This window comes from Mercenaria mercenaria, chromosome 3, assembly GCF_021730395.1.
Source record: "Mercenaria mercenaria strain notata chromosome 3, MADL_Memer_1, whole genome shotgun sequence".
Taxonomy (NCBI): domain Eukaryota; kingdom Metazoa; phylum Mollusca; class Bivalvia; order Venerida; family Veneridae; genus Mercenaria; species Mercenaria mercenaria.
The window spans coordinates 24,615,886-24,634,541 of record NC_069363.1 but is presented as its reverse complement, the minus strand read 5'-3'; the positions used below and the strand labels follow the sequence as shown (position 1 = coordinate 24,634,541).

General features: G+C 35.8%; 1 protein-coding gene across 4 annotated transcripts in view; it reads left to right on the top strand.

Moving 5' to 3' along the window:
- The window catches only part of LOC123525242 (probable global transcription activator SNF2L2), a 79,316-nt gene extending 62,861 nt beyond the window's left edge, over positions 1 to 16,455 (top strand). For all 4 annotated transcript variants that reach the window (XM_045304122.2, XM_045304121.2, XM_045304123.2 and 1 more), the window contains 9 exons: positions 7,109 to 7,186; positions 7,934 to 8,041; positions 8,417 to 8,527; positions 10,629 to 10,873; positions 11,155 to 11,260; positions 11,653 to 11,754; positions 13,136 to 13,283; positions 13,756 to 13,838; positions 15,391 to 16,455. In XM_045304122.2, coding sequence (XP_045160057.2) covers positions 7,109 to 7,186; positions 7,934 to 8,041; positions 8,417 to 8,527; positions 10,629 to 10,873; positions 11,155 to 11,260; positions 11,653 to 11,754; positions 13,136 to 13,283; positions 13,756 to 13,838; positions 15,391 to 15,504 — 1,095 coding nt within the window. In that variant the 3' untranslated portion in view covers positions 15,505 to 16,455. The remainder of the gene's footprint in view (positions 1 to 7,108; positions 7,187 to 7,933; positions 8,042 to 8,416; positions 8,528 to 10,628; positions 10,874 to 11,154; positions 11,261 to 11,652; positions 11,755 to 13,135; positions 13,284 to 13,755; positions 13,839 to 15,390) is intronic.
- The last annotated feature ends 2,201 nt before the right edge of the window (positions 16,456 to 18,656 follow it).

Below are 18,656 nucleotides of genomic sequence, written 5' to 3'. Positions count from 1 at the left end.
CATCTTCCTAGTGAATTACTAATGTCCTGCATTGCTTGCTATTTTAAGGGTACAGTCAAACTGTGTGGCATTTATTTAGGTCAGAACTCTCAGATAGAAGTACTTGTGTATACACTGTTTAATTGAGTAAAGAGAAATCAGTTAGGAGTAAACTTGCCTATAGATGATATCAAAGTTCCAACAAATTGAATGACAATATGCGAGGTACATTAACCTAACAAATAAGAAGATTCTCAGATGATCACTTTGTTTTTACTCTTGAAACAATCCAAGCAGGTTACATTTTAAGTAACGATATTTTAAGTAGCAAGCTCGTACTATCGGGCATTACAACGGGCACAAACAAATACAATACGGGATTATTATGTTTACTTACTTAGCTTAAACCTTATGCAAATATTAATGCCACACAGATACACTTTCTTATAATCTTGTTTGCATGCATATATATGTGTTGAGAGTCCACGGTTTGACAGTCCAGTCATGTCGCTATCTAGACCTATAACCATAGGTCGCAACAGCGTGACAGCCAGCAACCACGTCATAACCCAGGTCTACAACGTAGGCGGCAACGGTGTGACAGTTTTCAGTCATGTCACTACCCAGAGCTATAACCATGGGTCGCAACGGTGTGACAGTTTTTCAGATATGTCACTACCCAGACCTATAACCATAGGTCGCAACGGTGTGACAAGTGCAACCAGCAACCACGTCATAACCCAGGTCTACAACGTAGGCCGCAACGGTGTGACAGTTTTCAGTCATGTCACCACCCAGATCTATAACCATAGGTTGCAACCGTGTGACAGTTTTTCAGTCATGTCACTACCCAGACCTATAAACATATGTCGCAATGGTGTGACAGTTTTCAGTCATGTCATTACCCAGACCTATAACCATAGGTTGCATCGGTGTGACAGCCAGCAACCATGTCATAACCCAGGTCTACAACGTAGGCCGCAACGGTGTGACAGTTTTCAGTCATGTCACTACCCAGACCTATAACCATGGGTCGCAACGATGTGACAGTTTTTCAGTCATGTCACTACCCAGACCTAAAACCATAGTGCACGGTGTGACACAGCAACCAGTCATAACCCAGGTCTACAACGTAGGCGCACGGTGTGACAGTTTCAGTCATGTCACTACCCAGACCTATAACCATGGTCGCAACGTGTGACAGTTTTCAGTCATGTCACTACCAGACCTAAACCATAGGCTGCAACGGTGTGTGTGACAGTTTTCAGTCATGTCACTACCCAGACCTATAACCATAGGTCGCAATGGTGTGACAGTTTTTCAGTCATGTCACTACCCAGACCTATAACCATAGGTCGCAACGGTGTGACGGTTCGCAACCACATCATAACCCAGGCCTACAACGTAGGCTGCAACAGTGTGACAGTTTTCAGTCATGTCACTACCCAGACTTATAACCATAGGTCGCAACGGTGTGATAGTCTGCAACCACGTCATAACCCAGGCCTACAATGTAGGTCGCAATGGTGTGACAGTTTTCAGTCATGTCACTACCCAGACCTATAACAATAGGTCGCAACGGTGTGACAGTTTTTCAGTCACGTCACTACCCAGACCTATAACCATAGGTCACAACGGTGTGACGGTTCGCAACCACGTCATAACCCAGGCCTACAACATAGGCTGCATTGGTGTGACAGTTTTCAGTCATGTCACTACCCAGACCTATAACCATAGGTCGCAACGGTGTGATAGTCCGCAACCACGTCATAACCCAGGCCTACAATGTAGGTCGCAACGGTGTGACAGTTTTCAGTCATGTCACTACCCAGACCTAACCTTAGGTCACAACGGTGTGACAGTCAGCAACCATGTTATAACCCAGGCCTACATCGTAGGTCGCAACGGTGTGACAGTTGTCAGTCATGACATTACCCAGACCTATAACCATAGGTCGCAACGGTGTGAAAGTTTTCAGTCATTTCACTGCCCAGACCTATAACCATAGGCCACAACGTTGTGACAGTCCGCAACCACATCATAACCCAGGCCTTCCAAGTAGGCCGCAACGGTATGCAGTCCGCAACCAAGACATTACCCAGGCCTATCACGTAGGTCGCAATGGTATGACAGTCGCAACCTCGTTATAACCAAGGCCTACACTTAGGTCGCAACTGTGTGACAATTTTCAGTCATGTTACGCGTCACAACCCAAACCTCAAGCAGGTTGTAATGGTGTGACAGTTTTGTTTGTTTTTCAAACAAGTCTTGATGTAAGACCTACCATGTAGGTTGTGTTGGTTTTATCATTTTCTATCATTGATGTAGTACTTTAGTTTTTGTTCATAGAATACATATCTTTGACTTAAGTATTGCTCAACAGGGATTCCCACCTTCTTTCTTGGGGCTAAACATAAGATTTTTGGAAGAAGCTATGCACCAAAAATCCTTATGTTCTTATGTTCTTTTGGGCATTAGGCTTTAATCTAAAGCCTCTACTCCCAAGAAAGAAGGAGGCATACTGGCTCACTTTCTACACCAGACTTTATCTGATTTAAGTTCATCTATGTACATACTTTGAAATATGTCATTATTCTTATCTAGTCATACTTTTCAGTCTGGTGTTTGTTGAGGCCAGTTATGCCAAAATAAAAGAATATTTAAACCAAGTAACAACTTTGTATTATTTACTGATATAGACATTGAGTATAAATGAAAGTTTATGTAATAAACATGGTTTATAAGAAATGTATGTATAGACGTGACGAATCTACTTTTGTTTCATAATCTCATTTTAAAGATAGCACGTAACGAATACATACATGTACTTCTGTTTACCTTTAAGTTAGTGTAACCTTCGGAGCCTCGTTTTCATTAATGTATCATGTGACGATAAATGCTTTAAGGAATACACAATTCTACTTTCGTTTAACGTTGGAAAACATCAACTTCCGGAGCCTCGTCTTTAGAAATGCATCACGTGACGAATACACAAAATTTCGACGCTCATTATAATAAATGCATCACCTGACCAAATCCAGCCACTGAAACATAAGCTCTTTGTTCAAAACCACGCCGAAGCATGCGTCAGCCGCTGAAACACAGTTCTTTGTTTCTAGTCCGTGTTTAGATCAACACAGCTGAGTAACAGCGTGCTTATCGACCATCCGTCCCCACAGCTTCTCCTTGTTGAGTAATGCCAACTGGTTATAGGTGAGCTGGTCTCTTCCTTCTTTCTTAGTGGAGTGGCGTTAGGCTTTAATCTAAAGCCTTTACTCCCAAGAAAGAAGGAGGCATACTGGCTCACTTTCTACTCCAGACTTTATTTGATTTAAGTTCATCTATGTACATACTTTGAAATATGTCATTATTCTTATCTAGTCATACTTTTCAGTCTGGTGTTTGTTAAGGCCAGTTATGCGGGGGTTAAACATAAGATTTTTGGAAGAAGCTATGCACCAAAAATCCTTATGTTCTTTTGGGCGTTAGGCTTTAATCTAAAGCCTCTACTCCCAAGAAAGAAGGAGGCATACTGGCTCACTTTCTACACCAGACTTTATCTGATTTAAGTTCATCTATGTACATACTTTGAAATATGTCATTATTTATCCCCCCGCCAAAGGCGAAGGGTATATTAGAAATGCTCTCCGTCCGTGCGTTCGTCCGTCCGTCCGTGCGTCCGCAACGATCTTTGTCCGTAGCATAACTCCAAAAGTACTGGAGGGATTTTCTTCAAATAGAACACATTGGGAGGAAGTGCAGTGTGCAAGAACAATAACTCTACCTTGCCTATTTTTTGAGTTATTCCCCTTTATCATATTTTCTTAAATTTTTTTATCCCCCCGCCAAAGGCGAAGGGGATTTTAGAAATGCTCTCCGTGCGTGTGTCCGCAACGATCTTTGTCTGGAGCATAACTCCAAAAGTACTGGAGGGATTTTCTTCAAACTTCATACACTGATAGAACACATTGGGAGGAAGTGCAGTGTGCAAGAACAATAACTCTACCTTGCCTATTTTTATCATATTTTCTTAAATTTTTTTTATCCCCCCCGCCAAAGGCGAAGGGGATATTAGAAATGCTCTCCGTCCGTGCGTGTGTCCGCAGTGATCTTTGTCCAGAGCATAACTCCAAAAGTACTGGAGGGATTTTCTTCAAACTTCATACACTGATAGAACACATTGGGAGGAAGTGCAGTGTGCAAGAACAATAACTCTACCTTGCCTATTTTTTGAGTTATTCCCCTTTATCAGATTTTCTTAAAACATTTTGTCCGGAGCATAACCCCAAAAGTACTGGAGGGATTTTCTTCAAACTTCATACACTGATAGAACACATTGGGAGGAAGTGCAGTGTGCAAGAACAATAACTCTACCTTGCCTATTTTTTTAGTTATTCCCCTTTATCATATTTTCTTAAAACAATTTGTCCGGAGCATATCTTCTTCATGCATGGAGGGATTTTGATATATCTTGGCACAAATGTTTACCACCACGAGGCGGAGTGTCATGCACAAGAACCAGGTCCCTAGGTCTAAGGTCAAGGTCACACTTAGAGGTCAAAGGATACAAGAATAAAAACCTTGTCCGGAGCATTTCTTCTTCATGCATAGAGGGATTTTGATATATCTTGGCACAAATGTTCACCACCACTAGACGGAGTGTCATGTGCAAGATCCAGGTCACTAGGCCTAAGGTCAAGGTCACACTTAGAGGCCAAAGGTCAGATACTAGAATGACTTTGTCTGAAGCATTTCTTCTTCATGCATGGAGGGATTTTGATGTAACTTGACACAATTATACACCATCATGAGATGAAGTGTCATGCGCAGTTCCCTTCTTTAGAATTACTTCCCTTTGTTGTTACTATAAATAGCTTTTATTGTATCTTTTTCATTACTAGTCGTAGGGAAAAATCGAGACCACTTTTCTGTAGTACAACAAGCATGCTAAATCCAATTTTGAGGTGTATTTTGACCAATCTCTACCTGATAAAGATTTTTGTGTGGACTTGCATTTTATTTTTTTTTAAAGATTAACTTCCCTTTGTTGTTACTATAAATAACTTATATTGAAACATTTTTATAATTGACCAGAATACCAGTCGTTTCACCCCCTGGATGTTTCACCCCTAGTTGTTTCACCTCCCAAAACCCTAGTTGTTTCACCCCCCATTTGAATATGAAAAGTATGATTGATTTAAGCTGAAGTTTCAGTTTTCACACCTCCCTGAGTAGCCTCTCCCCAACCCAACCAGCAAAACCTTGCCAGTTTATCTTTAACATCCATTAAAATTAGGTATTTTTGGCTTTTTCTTATAAATTCTATATTCTGAAATAAATATCAAGGAGTAAATGCGAGAGTTCTAAGTGCAATTAAATAAAGAAACACTTAGAACTTTTTCGCATTTACCTCTCGATAATTATTATGCAGTCTTTACATTCATTGAAATAAGTCTTGTTGTGTAATGATGTTTTTTTGTGTTTTTTTTTAGAAATTAGTATGTAGTCATTTTGTTCTGATAATACTAATTATTTTTTCACTGATTTTTTTTCCATTTGACTCAAAGTTATCTACACATTTTGCCTAAAATAAACATTCAAGCAAATTAATTTATTGAATAATTTACAAATTTAACTATAATCTGCAACAATTTTTTTTTTAAATACTACAGAATTATTATTATAAACTTAATAAAGATTATTCTGTAATTCAAGAGGTATGATAAGTTTTCTAAGTTTCTAAATTATGTAGTCTTTTTATTGAAATAAATAACAATTTTTTACTGATTCTTTTTTCAGTTTGACTCAAAGTTATCTACACATTTTGCCTAAAATAAACTTTCAAGCAATTTTATTGAATAAACAATTTTACAAGAAGGATTATCATAATTTTACCTTTTTTATATATTTTTTTTAGAGTTTTTCTAAAAAAATACCTAAATTATTTTGATTTATTCAGAAATAAAAAATGTATGTACAAAAATTAACATATTTAATTCAATAGACCTATTAACTGCAATTTTTTTTATAAGACTGCAGAATTATTCTTAAAAACTTAATCAACATCATTTTTTATTTCCAAATAAAGTTGCTGAATATGTTGATTAAGTATGTGCTAAAGTTCTGCTGTTATGCTTCTTTGATCTGAGACTGCTCAACACCTACCATTAACCAAAGATCAGTCAAGTATAACAAAAGATCATTTAACACCTATTTAATCACTATAAATAATCAGGGGGTGAAACGTCTAGGGGTGAAACAACCAGGAGGTGAAAAGTATAGGGGAGAAACGTCTAGGAGGTGAAACGTCTTGATACCATTGACCCTAGGGAAAAAACAAGACCACTTTTCTGTGGTACAACATAGATGTTACTCTCCAGTTTTAGGTGTATTTTATTATATATAAGGTATCTCTACCTGGTAAGGAGTTTTTTAGTGGACTTTAAAAAACAAAAGACTTACAATGATTACTAAACAACCACAAAATTAACATTCCATTTGCAAATACAGCTGCTAGAGTAAAGAAATTTGCTTTGACGGGCATATATTGTGACATTCTGGCACTCTTGTTCCCTGTTAGCTTTCCATTCCTTCTTTTTACAGTAGCCATATAGAAAAACATCATAGCTATACTGTTCATGAAAATTAATAAAATTTAGCAGTAAATCACCTCACTATTGACTTATTCTTTCTTCCACATCTTAAAACCCCTGATGCGGACCACAACTAAACGGTTCTTCAAAGTTTTCCCCAAAATTAATACTTTCAGACACTAACTTGCCAGGAACTTTAGCCTTCAATTTTAATATGCCCGGCGGGGGGATTAGCCATGTGTAACATGGCTCTTGTTCTTATCTAGTCATACTTTTCAGTCTGGTGTTTGTTAAGGCCAGTTATGCCAAAATAAAAGAATATTTAAAAGAAGTAACAACTTTGTATTATTTACTGATATAGACATTGAGTATAAACTTGAACTAAATACTCCATCTCAGATGTCATACAAATATCTATAAAAAAACATGACTTGTTTGTTGCTGGTGGTAGTAATTTTCCAGGCAGTGTAACTATTGTAGATCAGTTCTGATTGTTGCTTGTGTTGATGTATGTTTTCACATATTGTACATTACAGGAGGAGGATGAAGTTCCTGATGATGAGACTATCAATCAGATGTTAGCCAGGTCAGAAGATGAATTTGATATCTACCAGGTTTGTCTTATTTATTGATTGATTCTTCATGACCAAGTGCTTTGGGTCATTCACTTTGAATCATTTTTCTACAAAATCACACTGTAACCTTTAAGGTGTATGTAAAAACTCCAGAATTTTTAGCCACACATTCAGGTAGTTATGCATGTTTGGGTAAAAAAAAATCCTATAATGTAGAATTTGATAAAACTAAGATTTTTCCAAACTTCAGAATATACTTAGAAAAATTGGCAAATAAAAAAGATAGGATGGAATGCTTGATTATTTGCTAGACTGATTTGAAAATTTAGACCTCTCACAAGTTTTCATATTGGGCGCTAGTGGGAGAATCACAATTTTCAAGAATAAGAACTTTTCTACAATGTTGATTTTATTGAAATTTCTCGCAGTCGTAAATAAACGTGATAAATAATTTGGTGAATGAAATGTATAGGTCTGCATGTTTGTCTTTGAAATATTTGCCAATGATTAAATAGATCCGCAAAAGATACGCTGATTTTAAGACATTATTTAGGAAAAATTAATGTGTCAAAACGTTTTAATATCATTTTTCAACCTCATCTAAATACTTGCATTGCGAAAGAAAGCTTGAACATCATGTTAAACTGGAGGCAGTTCTGTTTAAAAGTTTGTAAGCATTTGACAAATTGATCTATATTTTGTGCAAAAGGCAGTGAACATAAATGCACTACTAGTATATTATGTGTGTAGCTGTGATACTTAGATTGATGATTTCTCTGTTAACAGCGTATGGACATAGAGCGGAGACGAGAGGAGGCTAAACAAGTCCCACGCAAGCCAAGACTGATGGAGGAGTCAGAGTTACCTCTCTGGATAGTCAAAGATGAAGCTGAGGTAATCATTTTGTTTATGTTTTTGTATATAAGTTTTATTAGGCTAGTTGAGTCCTTCACGAGTTGACATTGAACATAAATATAACATTTTTTCTTCGTAATTGTTGCTTGTAGTAAGGTATGAAATTTCTGTGAACTTTAGTGTGGTTTGGAAAGAAAATTATAACACATATAAAGAATGTTAGAACTCATCCAATATGTTGGAGATGAATGTAACACAAGGGGTATTAGAAGTAAATCTTGAATGCAAATTTAGTGAGTTTTTCTATCAAATATTGTGATAATATACTTTTTTTCTTGGAGTTTTGAGGAAACAAAGATTACTTTAAATTTATTAAGTATCTCAGTTTGATATATGCAAGTGCACTGTTTTTAGGTTGAAAGAATGACAGCAGAGGAAGATGAGGAGAAGTTGTTTGGACGTGGTTCTCGACAGAGGAAGGAGGTGGACTATTCTGATGCTCTGACAGAGAAACAGTGGCTCAGGGTAATATTATCATAGCAGTCAGATGTTGTTTGATGGTGTAGTGACTACATGTTTTATGGTGTAGTGATTATGTGTTTGATGGTGTAGTGACTATGTGTTTGATGGTGTAGTGACTACATGTTTTATGGTGTAGTGACTATGTGTTTGATGGCATAGTGACTGTGTTTGATGGTGTAGTGACTACATGTTTTATGGTGTAGTGATTATGTGTTTGATGGTGTAGAGACTATGTGTTTGATGGTGTAGTGACTAATGTTTTATGGTTGTAGTGAGAGTGACTATTTGATGTGCAAAAAGTGGCTGGTATTATGTGTAGTGACTACATGTTTTATGGTGTAGTGATTATGTTTTTGATGGTGTAGAGAGTATGTGTTTGATGGCATAGTGACTATGTGTTTGATGGTGTAGTGACTACATGTTTGATGGTGTAATGACTAGTCCTTGATGACAAAGTGACTACATGTTTGATGTTGTAGTGACTACATGTTTGATGGTGTAATGACTCCAAGTTTGATGGTGTAATGACTACATGTTTTATGACAAAGTGACTACATGTTTGATGATGTAGCGATTATGTGTTTGATGATGTAGTGACTACATGTTTGATGGTGTAGTGACCGCATGTTTGATGGCATAGTGACTTCATATTTGATGATGTAGTGACTGCATGTTTGATGGTGCAGTGACTGCATATTTGATGGTGTAGTGACTACATGTTTGATTGTGTAGTGACTACATGTTCAATGGTGTAGTGACTACATGTTTAGTGGTGTAGTGACTACATGTTTGATGGTGTAGTGACAACATGTTTGGTGATGTAGTGACTACATGTTTGATGGTGTAGTGACTACATGTTTGATGGCATAGTGACTACATGTTTGATGGTGTAGTGATTACATGTTTGGTGGTGTAGTGACTACATGTTTTGTGATGTTATGACTACATGTTTGATGGTGTAGTTACTACATGTTTGATGACATAGTGACTACATGTTTGGTGGTGTAGTTGCTACCAATGGTGTAGTGACTACATGTTTGATGGTGTAGTGACAACATGTTTGGTGATGTAGTGACTACATGTTTGATGGTGTAGTGACTACATGTTTGATGGCATAGTGACTACATGTTTGATGGTGTAGTGACTACATGTTTGATGGCATAGTGACTACATGTTTGATGGTGTAGTGATTACATGTTTGGTGGTGTAGTGACTACATGTTTTGTGATGTTATGACTACATGTTTGATGGTGTAGTTACTACATGTTTGATGACATAGTGACTACATGTTTGGTGGTGTAGTTGCTACCAATGGTGTAGTGACTACATGTTTGATGATGTAGTGACTACATGTTTGATGGTGTAGTGACTACATGTTTGATGGTGTAGTGATGGTGTAGTGACTACATGTTTGATGGTGTAGTGACTACATATTTGATGATGTAGTGACTACATGTTTGATGGTGTAGTGACTACATGTTTGGTGGTGTAGTGACTACATGTTTGATGGTGTAGTGACTACATGTTTGGTGGTGTAGTGACTACATGTTTGATGATGTAGTGACTACATGTTTGATGATGTAGTGACTACATGGTGTAGTGACTACATGTTTGATGATGTAGTAACTACATGTTAGTAAATAATGCAGTTTGTGGTCTTTTTATTTCAGTTTACTAAAAAGTAAAACAGTTTAGTATAGGAAGTAAGTCACTGTAATAAATTAAATCATCAAAACAAGCATATTATTTGAGACTGTTGTATGATATATGTCTTGTATTATGTCAAACATTTACCATGTATTTTGTTATACTTGTAGTTTGTATTTTTTTTTAGGACTACAACTCATTTTGTATTCCTTCTCTTATACATGTATGTAAAAACTTGCTGCAAAAGCTGACAGTGTGGCATAGCAAAAAAAAATACACAAGTATAACAATTGAAAAACTGAATTATTAGATATCCTAGTTAGCTGCTGGTATCAATTTGTATAAAAATGATCTTTGAATATTCTTCTACAGCAATGTTTATGTTATATCCTGACCTGACCAACATAGGTTGGTTGTTTTGCCTGTGTGTTTAAGGAATGTGTTCGGTGTATTTTAGGCAATAGAAGAAGGTGATCTAGATGAACTGGAGGAAGAGATGAGAAAAGAAAAACAAGATAAGAAGAAACCTACAAGAAAACGCAAGAAGGCTCCATCGGAGACTCCGCCTCCAAAGAACAGTGGTGATCCACCTGTCAAAAAAAGGCGTGGCCGACCGCCAGTTGAGAAACTGAAGCCCAACCCACCTAAGGTGGAGGCACAGTTGAAGAAATTACTAGATATTGTTCTTGGTTACAAAGACAGGCAAGTACTCGAATCTTTCTTTAAATAATAAGGTTGTTGTAAATTCTCACAAAGGATAGACAAGGTATATCCATACAAACTTGTAAAGTATTAGAGCTTAAACTTTCAAACTAACATTGAAGGTATTTAAAACTTAGTTAAGAGCTATAGTTTGTCTTCTCCCACTTTGAAAATGTAGAATATCCTGTTGTAGACTTTATGTAACTTGATCTGATGTTTTATTTGATGTGTGATAGTGTAGTATATAAATACTGAAATCTCTTTCTTCCTTATCTTTACAGTGATGGCAGAATGCTTAGTTCTGCCTTTGAGAAACTCCCATCAAAGAAGGATCTCCCAGAGTATTATGAAATCATCACAAACCCGCTAGATTTCAAGAAAATTAAGGTGAGTCTCAATATTCGGCATTCCCTACTTTGAAATTCTAGAAATTCAGTTATACTCACAGAAAATATTTGCTTCCTGTGAATTGTTTCTTGCTTGTAAAACATCAATTATATTATGTTAGAAATCAAATAACTTTAATTGTCTCAGTGAAAGAACTGAAAAACTCACAAGTGGAATATAGAAAAAGTCCGTTGTATGCAAATGTTACTCTTTCATTTTGTGGAAATAGAACAAAGTTAGAAAAAAGAATACAGGGGACTTTTCATAAGTAATTTCTTGCATTGCTTTTGAACGGCAAATGTAAGTACTACATATATTAATAACATACATAATAATTTATAAGGAAAGATAAGTTAATTTCTGAAGACAAGTTGGTGTGATTGCTTTTTCAGAAACGTATCAAGGACCACAAGTACCGGTGTCTGGAGGACCTCGAGGATGATATCTATACCCTCTGTCAGAATGCTCAGCTGTATAATGTCGAGGGTTCTCAGGTATTTCTTGTACAAGCATATTACCTTATGAAAGTCTTCAGTGTTAATCTTGGGCATTATGTTGCTATTTGGAGTTGATGTTTGCTTTTGAATTTGCAGGTCACACAAAGTAAAACTCTCCCGAGAGTAATTTATCTTTATCCATAAGTTCGCTGATAAGAATTTTGAACATTGTAAATGGGTTAATGAAAGTCTTAATTAGAATTTAATCTTGAAGTTCTGTTAAAATTTGTTGTCAACATTTCAATCTCAAACTCAGCTGAGACCAAAAAATGTTTTGTGAACATGGTGCCAGTTTATCTGACTTCTGTCTTTTAAAACAGGACTATTTGTGCTGTTCAAACTTTTTTGGGGGGAGGGGCATTTATAATTGCCCTTGTCTCTATGTCCTTCCATATGTCCATCCTTCTGAATTTGTGTCCTGTACATCAGAAGATTGTAGTTGTGCACCTGGGGTTTTGTTTGAGACTCCTTGGCCATATCAGAGTCGTGGCCCTTGCCTTAGAAAAATAAATGCATTAAGAGCGTAAAATTTTGTGTCCTGTGTAGCTCAAATAGTATTTGACCTGAAGAATTGAAATTTTAAAGGGTGATGGTCGGCATAATTAATTTAATGAAGGTTTACTCCTTTTGTTTTATTTGAGATTTGGAATTTATTGCTTTTCATTAGGATTATGTTGATATCTCTGATTGTTTCAAGCTTTTCCAGAGGATTGTGTTGATATCTCTGATTGTTTCAAGCTTTTCCAGAGGATTGTGTTGATATCTCTGATTGTTTCAAGCTTTTCCAGAAGATTATGTTGATATCTCTGATTGTTTCAAGCTTTTCCAGAAGATTATGTTGATATCTCTGATTGTTTCAAGCTTTTCCAGAAGATTATGTTGATATCTCTGATTGTTTCAAGCTTTTCCAGAAGATTATGTTGATATCTCTGATTGTTTCAAGCTTTTCCAGAAGATTATGTTGATATCTCTTGATTGTTTCAAGCTTTTCGTTAGGATAACATCGATATTTCAAATTGTCTCACTTTCCATTAGAGTAACACCGATATCTTTTATATCTATAGCTTTTCATTAAGATGATGTTGATATCTTATTTTTTAAGCTTTTCAATAGGAATATATTGACATCTCAAATTGTTACATGCTTTTCAAAAGGATAATGTGGATATCTCAGATTGTTTCAAGTCTTTCATGAAGATAATGTGGATATCTCAGACTACTCCAAGCTTTTCGTTAGTATTATGTTGATACCTCAAATTGTTTTTAAAGTTTTCTTAAGGATTATGTTGATATCTCAAATTGTCTAAAGTCTTTCATTAAGGTTGTGTTTATGATACTTGTTATACCTGTTATCAGTAGATATTTTTGTTATCTTACAGATCTACGAGGACTCTATAGTGCTACAGTCTGTACTTACCAATGCTAAGGAACGGATGATGAAAGACAGTAGTGATTCCAGTGATGATTCATCAGATGATGATAGTGACAGTGATAGTGATGATAGCAGTGATGGTGATGATACTGATAGTAAGTTAAAGTAGATCCTAAACGTTCTCTTCTACCAATGGAGTATAAATAATTGCAAAATGTTCACCATGGGGTCAAAATAGGCTAGTCATACATATTTTACAAGAAAGGTTGGACTAAGCCTATTGCAGTTTGTGTGTGATACATCCTGGCCCATTTTAAACTTTGAACGATGAGTGTGGCAGATATCAGTGTGAATTTCTTCAATGAAGCATACACTTACAGTGGTAAACTTTGTATGACTATGTGTATGTAAGTGACTTTCCAGTGTAAAACTGCTTCCCAACAGTGTGATCTGTCAAAGACCTTACCAGATAAAATTATTTTGCTGTCATAATGTTTTATAGTAGTATGTTCATAGTAGGTTTCATTCAGTAGTACTTCTTACATTGATCTAGATGTATTGAACGTTATCAGCAATTTTTCCATCAGTAAAGATAACAGCTAATCATTTGGTCTCTGTGTGTTGCAGCCCAGTCAACTTCAACAACAAAATCCAAAACTAAAGAAAAAGAAAAAGAGAAAGAGAAAACAAAAGAGAAGGAAAAAACAAAGGTAAGACTCTAATTCTTCACTGTTTTCATCTTGTTAGTACATGATTAGCCCTTAGGTATAAATCTGGAGCTTATGGTTTTTAGCTTGACTATTTGAAGAATAGGTAGATGTATTGCACTCACCCATTTGTCTGCATTGGCACCCCGATTTGGTTAAGTTTTATATGTAAAACAGCATCTCAGTTTGGACTGAAACTTCACACATTTGTTCACTGTGATGATCTGACATGCAAAGATTCCATAGTGAATGGTGTGAAATTAAACACCGTCCGCTGTGATGGTGTGTCATTCGATGCACAGGTCCCATAACTCTGTTTTGCTTCTTCACAAAGTTATGCCCCCTTTTCAACATAGCAATTTTTGTGTTATCTAGGATCATAAGCCCTTTTTGTGCTTTTAAAACCTGAGTTATTAGATTGGGGTATGTCGTTGGTCGGGCGGGCAGATGGGCGGGCGGCGTCAAACTGGTGTTTCCGGTCAATAACTTTTGTTTCTGTAAAGATATTTGAATAAAACTTGGTATGTATGTAGCTTATATCAAGACAAAGGCTGGGATTGATTTTGGGGTTTCTGGGGTCAAGGTCAAGGTCACTGTTACTTAAAATAGAAAAACGGTTTCCGGTCAATAACTTAACTTAGGAATGAGCTATCATGATGAAACTTGGTGTATAGAAAACTTATATAAAGTTGTAGCTTGGGATTGATTTTGGGGTTTCTGGGATCAAGGTCAAGGTCATTGTTACTAAAAATAGGGTTAGGGTTAGGTTAGGGTTAGGGTTAGGGTTGTGCTTTAAAGTGGTGCACTGTGATTCAGTATACTTTTTTATTCTTATGAAAAGTGTTGAAAACCTGGTTTCGTGGCATTGCCGCGTTTCTTGTTTAAAGTTTTTTTAGTGACAAGGCTTTTGAATAGTCTAACATTTGTGTCCTACAGCTCTTGTTTTTGTAAAGGAATTCCAGTCTCAGAAGAGTGTGCTGTGAAGTTTGAGAAGATTTCAAATTGTTTTTGTTTTGGAAATCACAATGCATAGTAATAGTAATTAGTATTAATTAAGTAGTGTCAAAGGGTATTAAAGATTCTACACTAACAGTAATCTTGTTTCTAAGTTGAAAAGATACTCATTTAATATTTTATAATATGTAAGGCTAAAATATTCATATTGATAAGAAATTTGACCCCTCAATTTATAGTAATCACTACAGGTATGGTAACTATTCAGGTTTAAAATTTCAACCTTCCCCATTTTATGTCTCCCTGTGATTTACTCTTGTCTGTGTGTCCATCTGTCTGTCTGTGTGTCAGTCACAAATCTTGTCCGTACTCTAAGTCGAACAGTTCTCATCCGATCTTCAGCAAACTTGAACAGAATGTGTTTGACCATAAGTCCTCGATAACTAGCCAAATCAGCCCAGACTTTGATTTTGATAATCAAAGCACTGAAAGTCTGATTGGGAATTGCAGTTATAGGAGACATGCACTTTTCTCAAAAGCAGCTTTAGTTTCTTGTTTCTTATGGAAGTAATTTAAGAAATAACATTGATCACTATTTCAGACAAAGACCCCTTTAAAAGCACAACCCTCTACAAGCAAACGTACAACACCACCTCGAGGCAGACCAAGACCAGTCATAAGTGATGATGATGATGATGATGACGATGAAGATTAAATGTTGTCAGCTTTTTGTTATTCATGACCACTTCCTGTTAAGACTGTGTCATCTGTATTGCTTCTAATTGTAGACTGGATCACAAGTTTTATCTAGTAAGACGGGGTATCATAATGATAATAAGGAGCGCTTATCATGTAGATATGTTTGACAGAAGAGTGACAGGAAGGCTACGTTTAGTTATATTATGTGCAATGTGTTTGAAATGTAAATTCAGTTTTAGATATTCTGTAAGAAGGTGGTGTTATGTCACTATACACAAGTCTATATTTGCTTCACATCTGAATATTATATGTATGACCGTGCCATCATAATTAAGAAAATAATGGGTAAGGACAGATCATAGGTATTGCACATATATTTTATTTATGGAAAGTGGGTATATCTTTAGTATTAAGGCATCTGTTAAAGAATTGTGAACCATTTTGAATACAGTTCTTTTCAAATGGAAATTTAGATGTACTTAAAACAAGATCAAGTGATTTAATTGACCTTGGTTACATACCACAGTTATGAAATTTCTAGACTACTTTGTCCCCAAGATGCTATTTTCTAGTATTTAGTTTTGTCTGAAAGTATATGGAATTGTGCTTTATCAGTTTGTACAGATGAAAAAGTCAGCTGTATTGGAGCAAAAACCTTACAGAATTGTCAAAGGAAGGCACTTTAACAAAAAAGTTAAGTTTTATTATAAACTTTATGGGAACTTGTTTAATGTCTGGTATTTTACTGATTTGCTGTTGTGTCTATATATATTTTGTGGGTAGAAATGACAGCCTTGGCAAAAAACCCCCAAAAAAACAACTGATGTGGCTTGGTGACAGAGACTTGTTTGTTCAAGCTGTATTAGTTGAAAGCCTTACACAGTTAATATAAATATGAGACCAAATATAAATGTGTAGCAGAGTTTCATTGACGTGAATGTATTTCTTGTAATAAATGGAATTGCTATGTGGTCTTTTTTGTCAATGTTGTTGGCCGTATTTATGGTATGAACTTGATGTGGGGGATTTTGAAGTTTTGATAAACTTTGAAATAAATGAACAACTTGGAGATAAAAGCATGTCAATGAGCAATAAAGGTCTTTTGCAGTATGTAAAACATGCATTGTAATGACACTAAATCAATACTCGCACAAATATGATAGATAAGCTGGTCCTTTGACCTATATTGATCAGATTTCAAAGCTCATTAAAATGAGGGTTTTTTTATGTTGTAACATTTCCCTTCAAATTACATCAGTTTTTATACTAAATAAGTTTGGAGTCGAAGCCGATATTTGTAAAGCTATAAATGGGAAAGCTATTTGAAATAATTCGAAATGCATTATTAACTTTAAGAAAACCATGCAATTTAGGCGTGAATTATCTCTTAAAGGCCTAGATTTTTGCAGTGGGCCAAGGGATTTTTGTCTTCACCAGCACAGTTGGGGGCTAATGACCATCACAGTATGGCTCCAATAAACAAGGGTCATTGTTTATTGGAGAGTCAGTCTACTTTACAAGTGTATCTATTAGTGAGAAGTGGAAACAATGTTATTTATTTTGGTAACTTTTAAAGTTATACTAGTTTTTTTGGCATTTCTATGTAAAAAAAATATTTGTTGATCAAACAAAATAATAAAATAATCAGAAACTTAATTTCACAATAATGAAATAATGAGAAACTTACTTAAAGAAACATGCATGTTTTTATTTTTTCAAATTCTGTCTAGAGAATTGTGATATTTCTGAAAAATGTGACTTTCACTCATCTAAAGCTTGCAGAATACTGTAAATAACATTTGTCTAAATTGAAAACAGAATGTGAATTTCAAAGTTTCAAAGCAAAGCACGAAAAAAGTCCCTTTTGGCAACATACTGAAAATGAAAATTGAGTATAGATGGAACACAATAATTTTATATTCAAATAATGTTGATTACATGAATACATGAAAATCAATTTCCAGATCGAAAAATATTGTTTGTCAGCACAAAGTACTCGGGAAGTTTTCACTATACTTGTGTTTTATTATCATTATTATTTTCAATATTATTATGATTATAATTAGTTCTATTATTATTATTGTCATTATTATAACATTAAAGTAATAGTTATTATCATCTACATAATACCAAAATAATAATGATTATTATTATCATTCCACATTTACTGAAGAAAAATTAATTTCTCTCGACTCCACTGCACACATCTTCATGGTCTAGTTGGGGTCCCGGCTGTGCTAATTGCCCTCTAATCAGTTGCTATATCATAATCGCTGATAAGCAGCAGATAAGATGGGAGTTGTATATTGGATTTGGGGCGTGGGGGGGGGGGGGGCACTTACATAGTAGTGAATCTAGGCCTTTAAATTAGTTCTGCCTTGTTATATATATATTCTTTGCCTGGTAAATTGAGAAGAATGTAGGTCACTAGGTCATTGAAATGGAAATTCTACTAATATCATTGTTATTAATGTATAGTTAGTTTACAAAATAAATTTGCTTCTTCACTCCGTTTTATATAAAAACAAGGCAGTCTGAAAGACAGCTAAATCCCCCGCCACTGCTATGGATAGTGAAAGGGTAAAACCTTTGATTTTAGCTGTGACCTTGACCTTGAACTGACACGGCTGACTCATGAATTCTGCACAACGTCTTGATGAGGTGATCATTTGACCAAAGTTTCATGAAAATCCTTCAAGGGGTTTAGGAGATACAGAGCTGAAACCTTTGACCTTCAGTTGTGACCTTGACTTTGAGTTGACATGGCTGTCTCATGAGTTCTTGATGAGGTAATCATTTGACCCAGGTTTTATAAAATTCCTTCAAGGGGTTTAGGAGATATAGAGTGGACACGAAATGGAAGGCTAAAACCTTTGACCTTCAGTTGTGACCTTGACCTTGAGCTGACATGGCTGACAAATAAGTTCTGCACATCGCCTTGATGAGGTGATCGTTTGACCCAAGTTTGATGAAAATCCTTCAAGGGGTTTAGGAGATATAGAGCGGACACAAAATGGAAGGTTCAAACCTTTGACCCTAAGTTGTGACCTTGACCTTGAGCCGGCATGACTGACTCATGGGTTCTGCACATCGTCTTGATGAGGTGATCATTTGACCCAAGTTTTATAAAATTCCTTCAAGGGGTTTAAGAGATATAGAGCGGACACA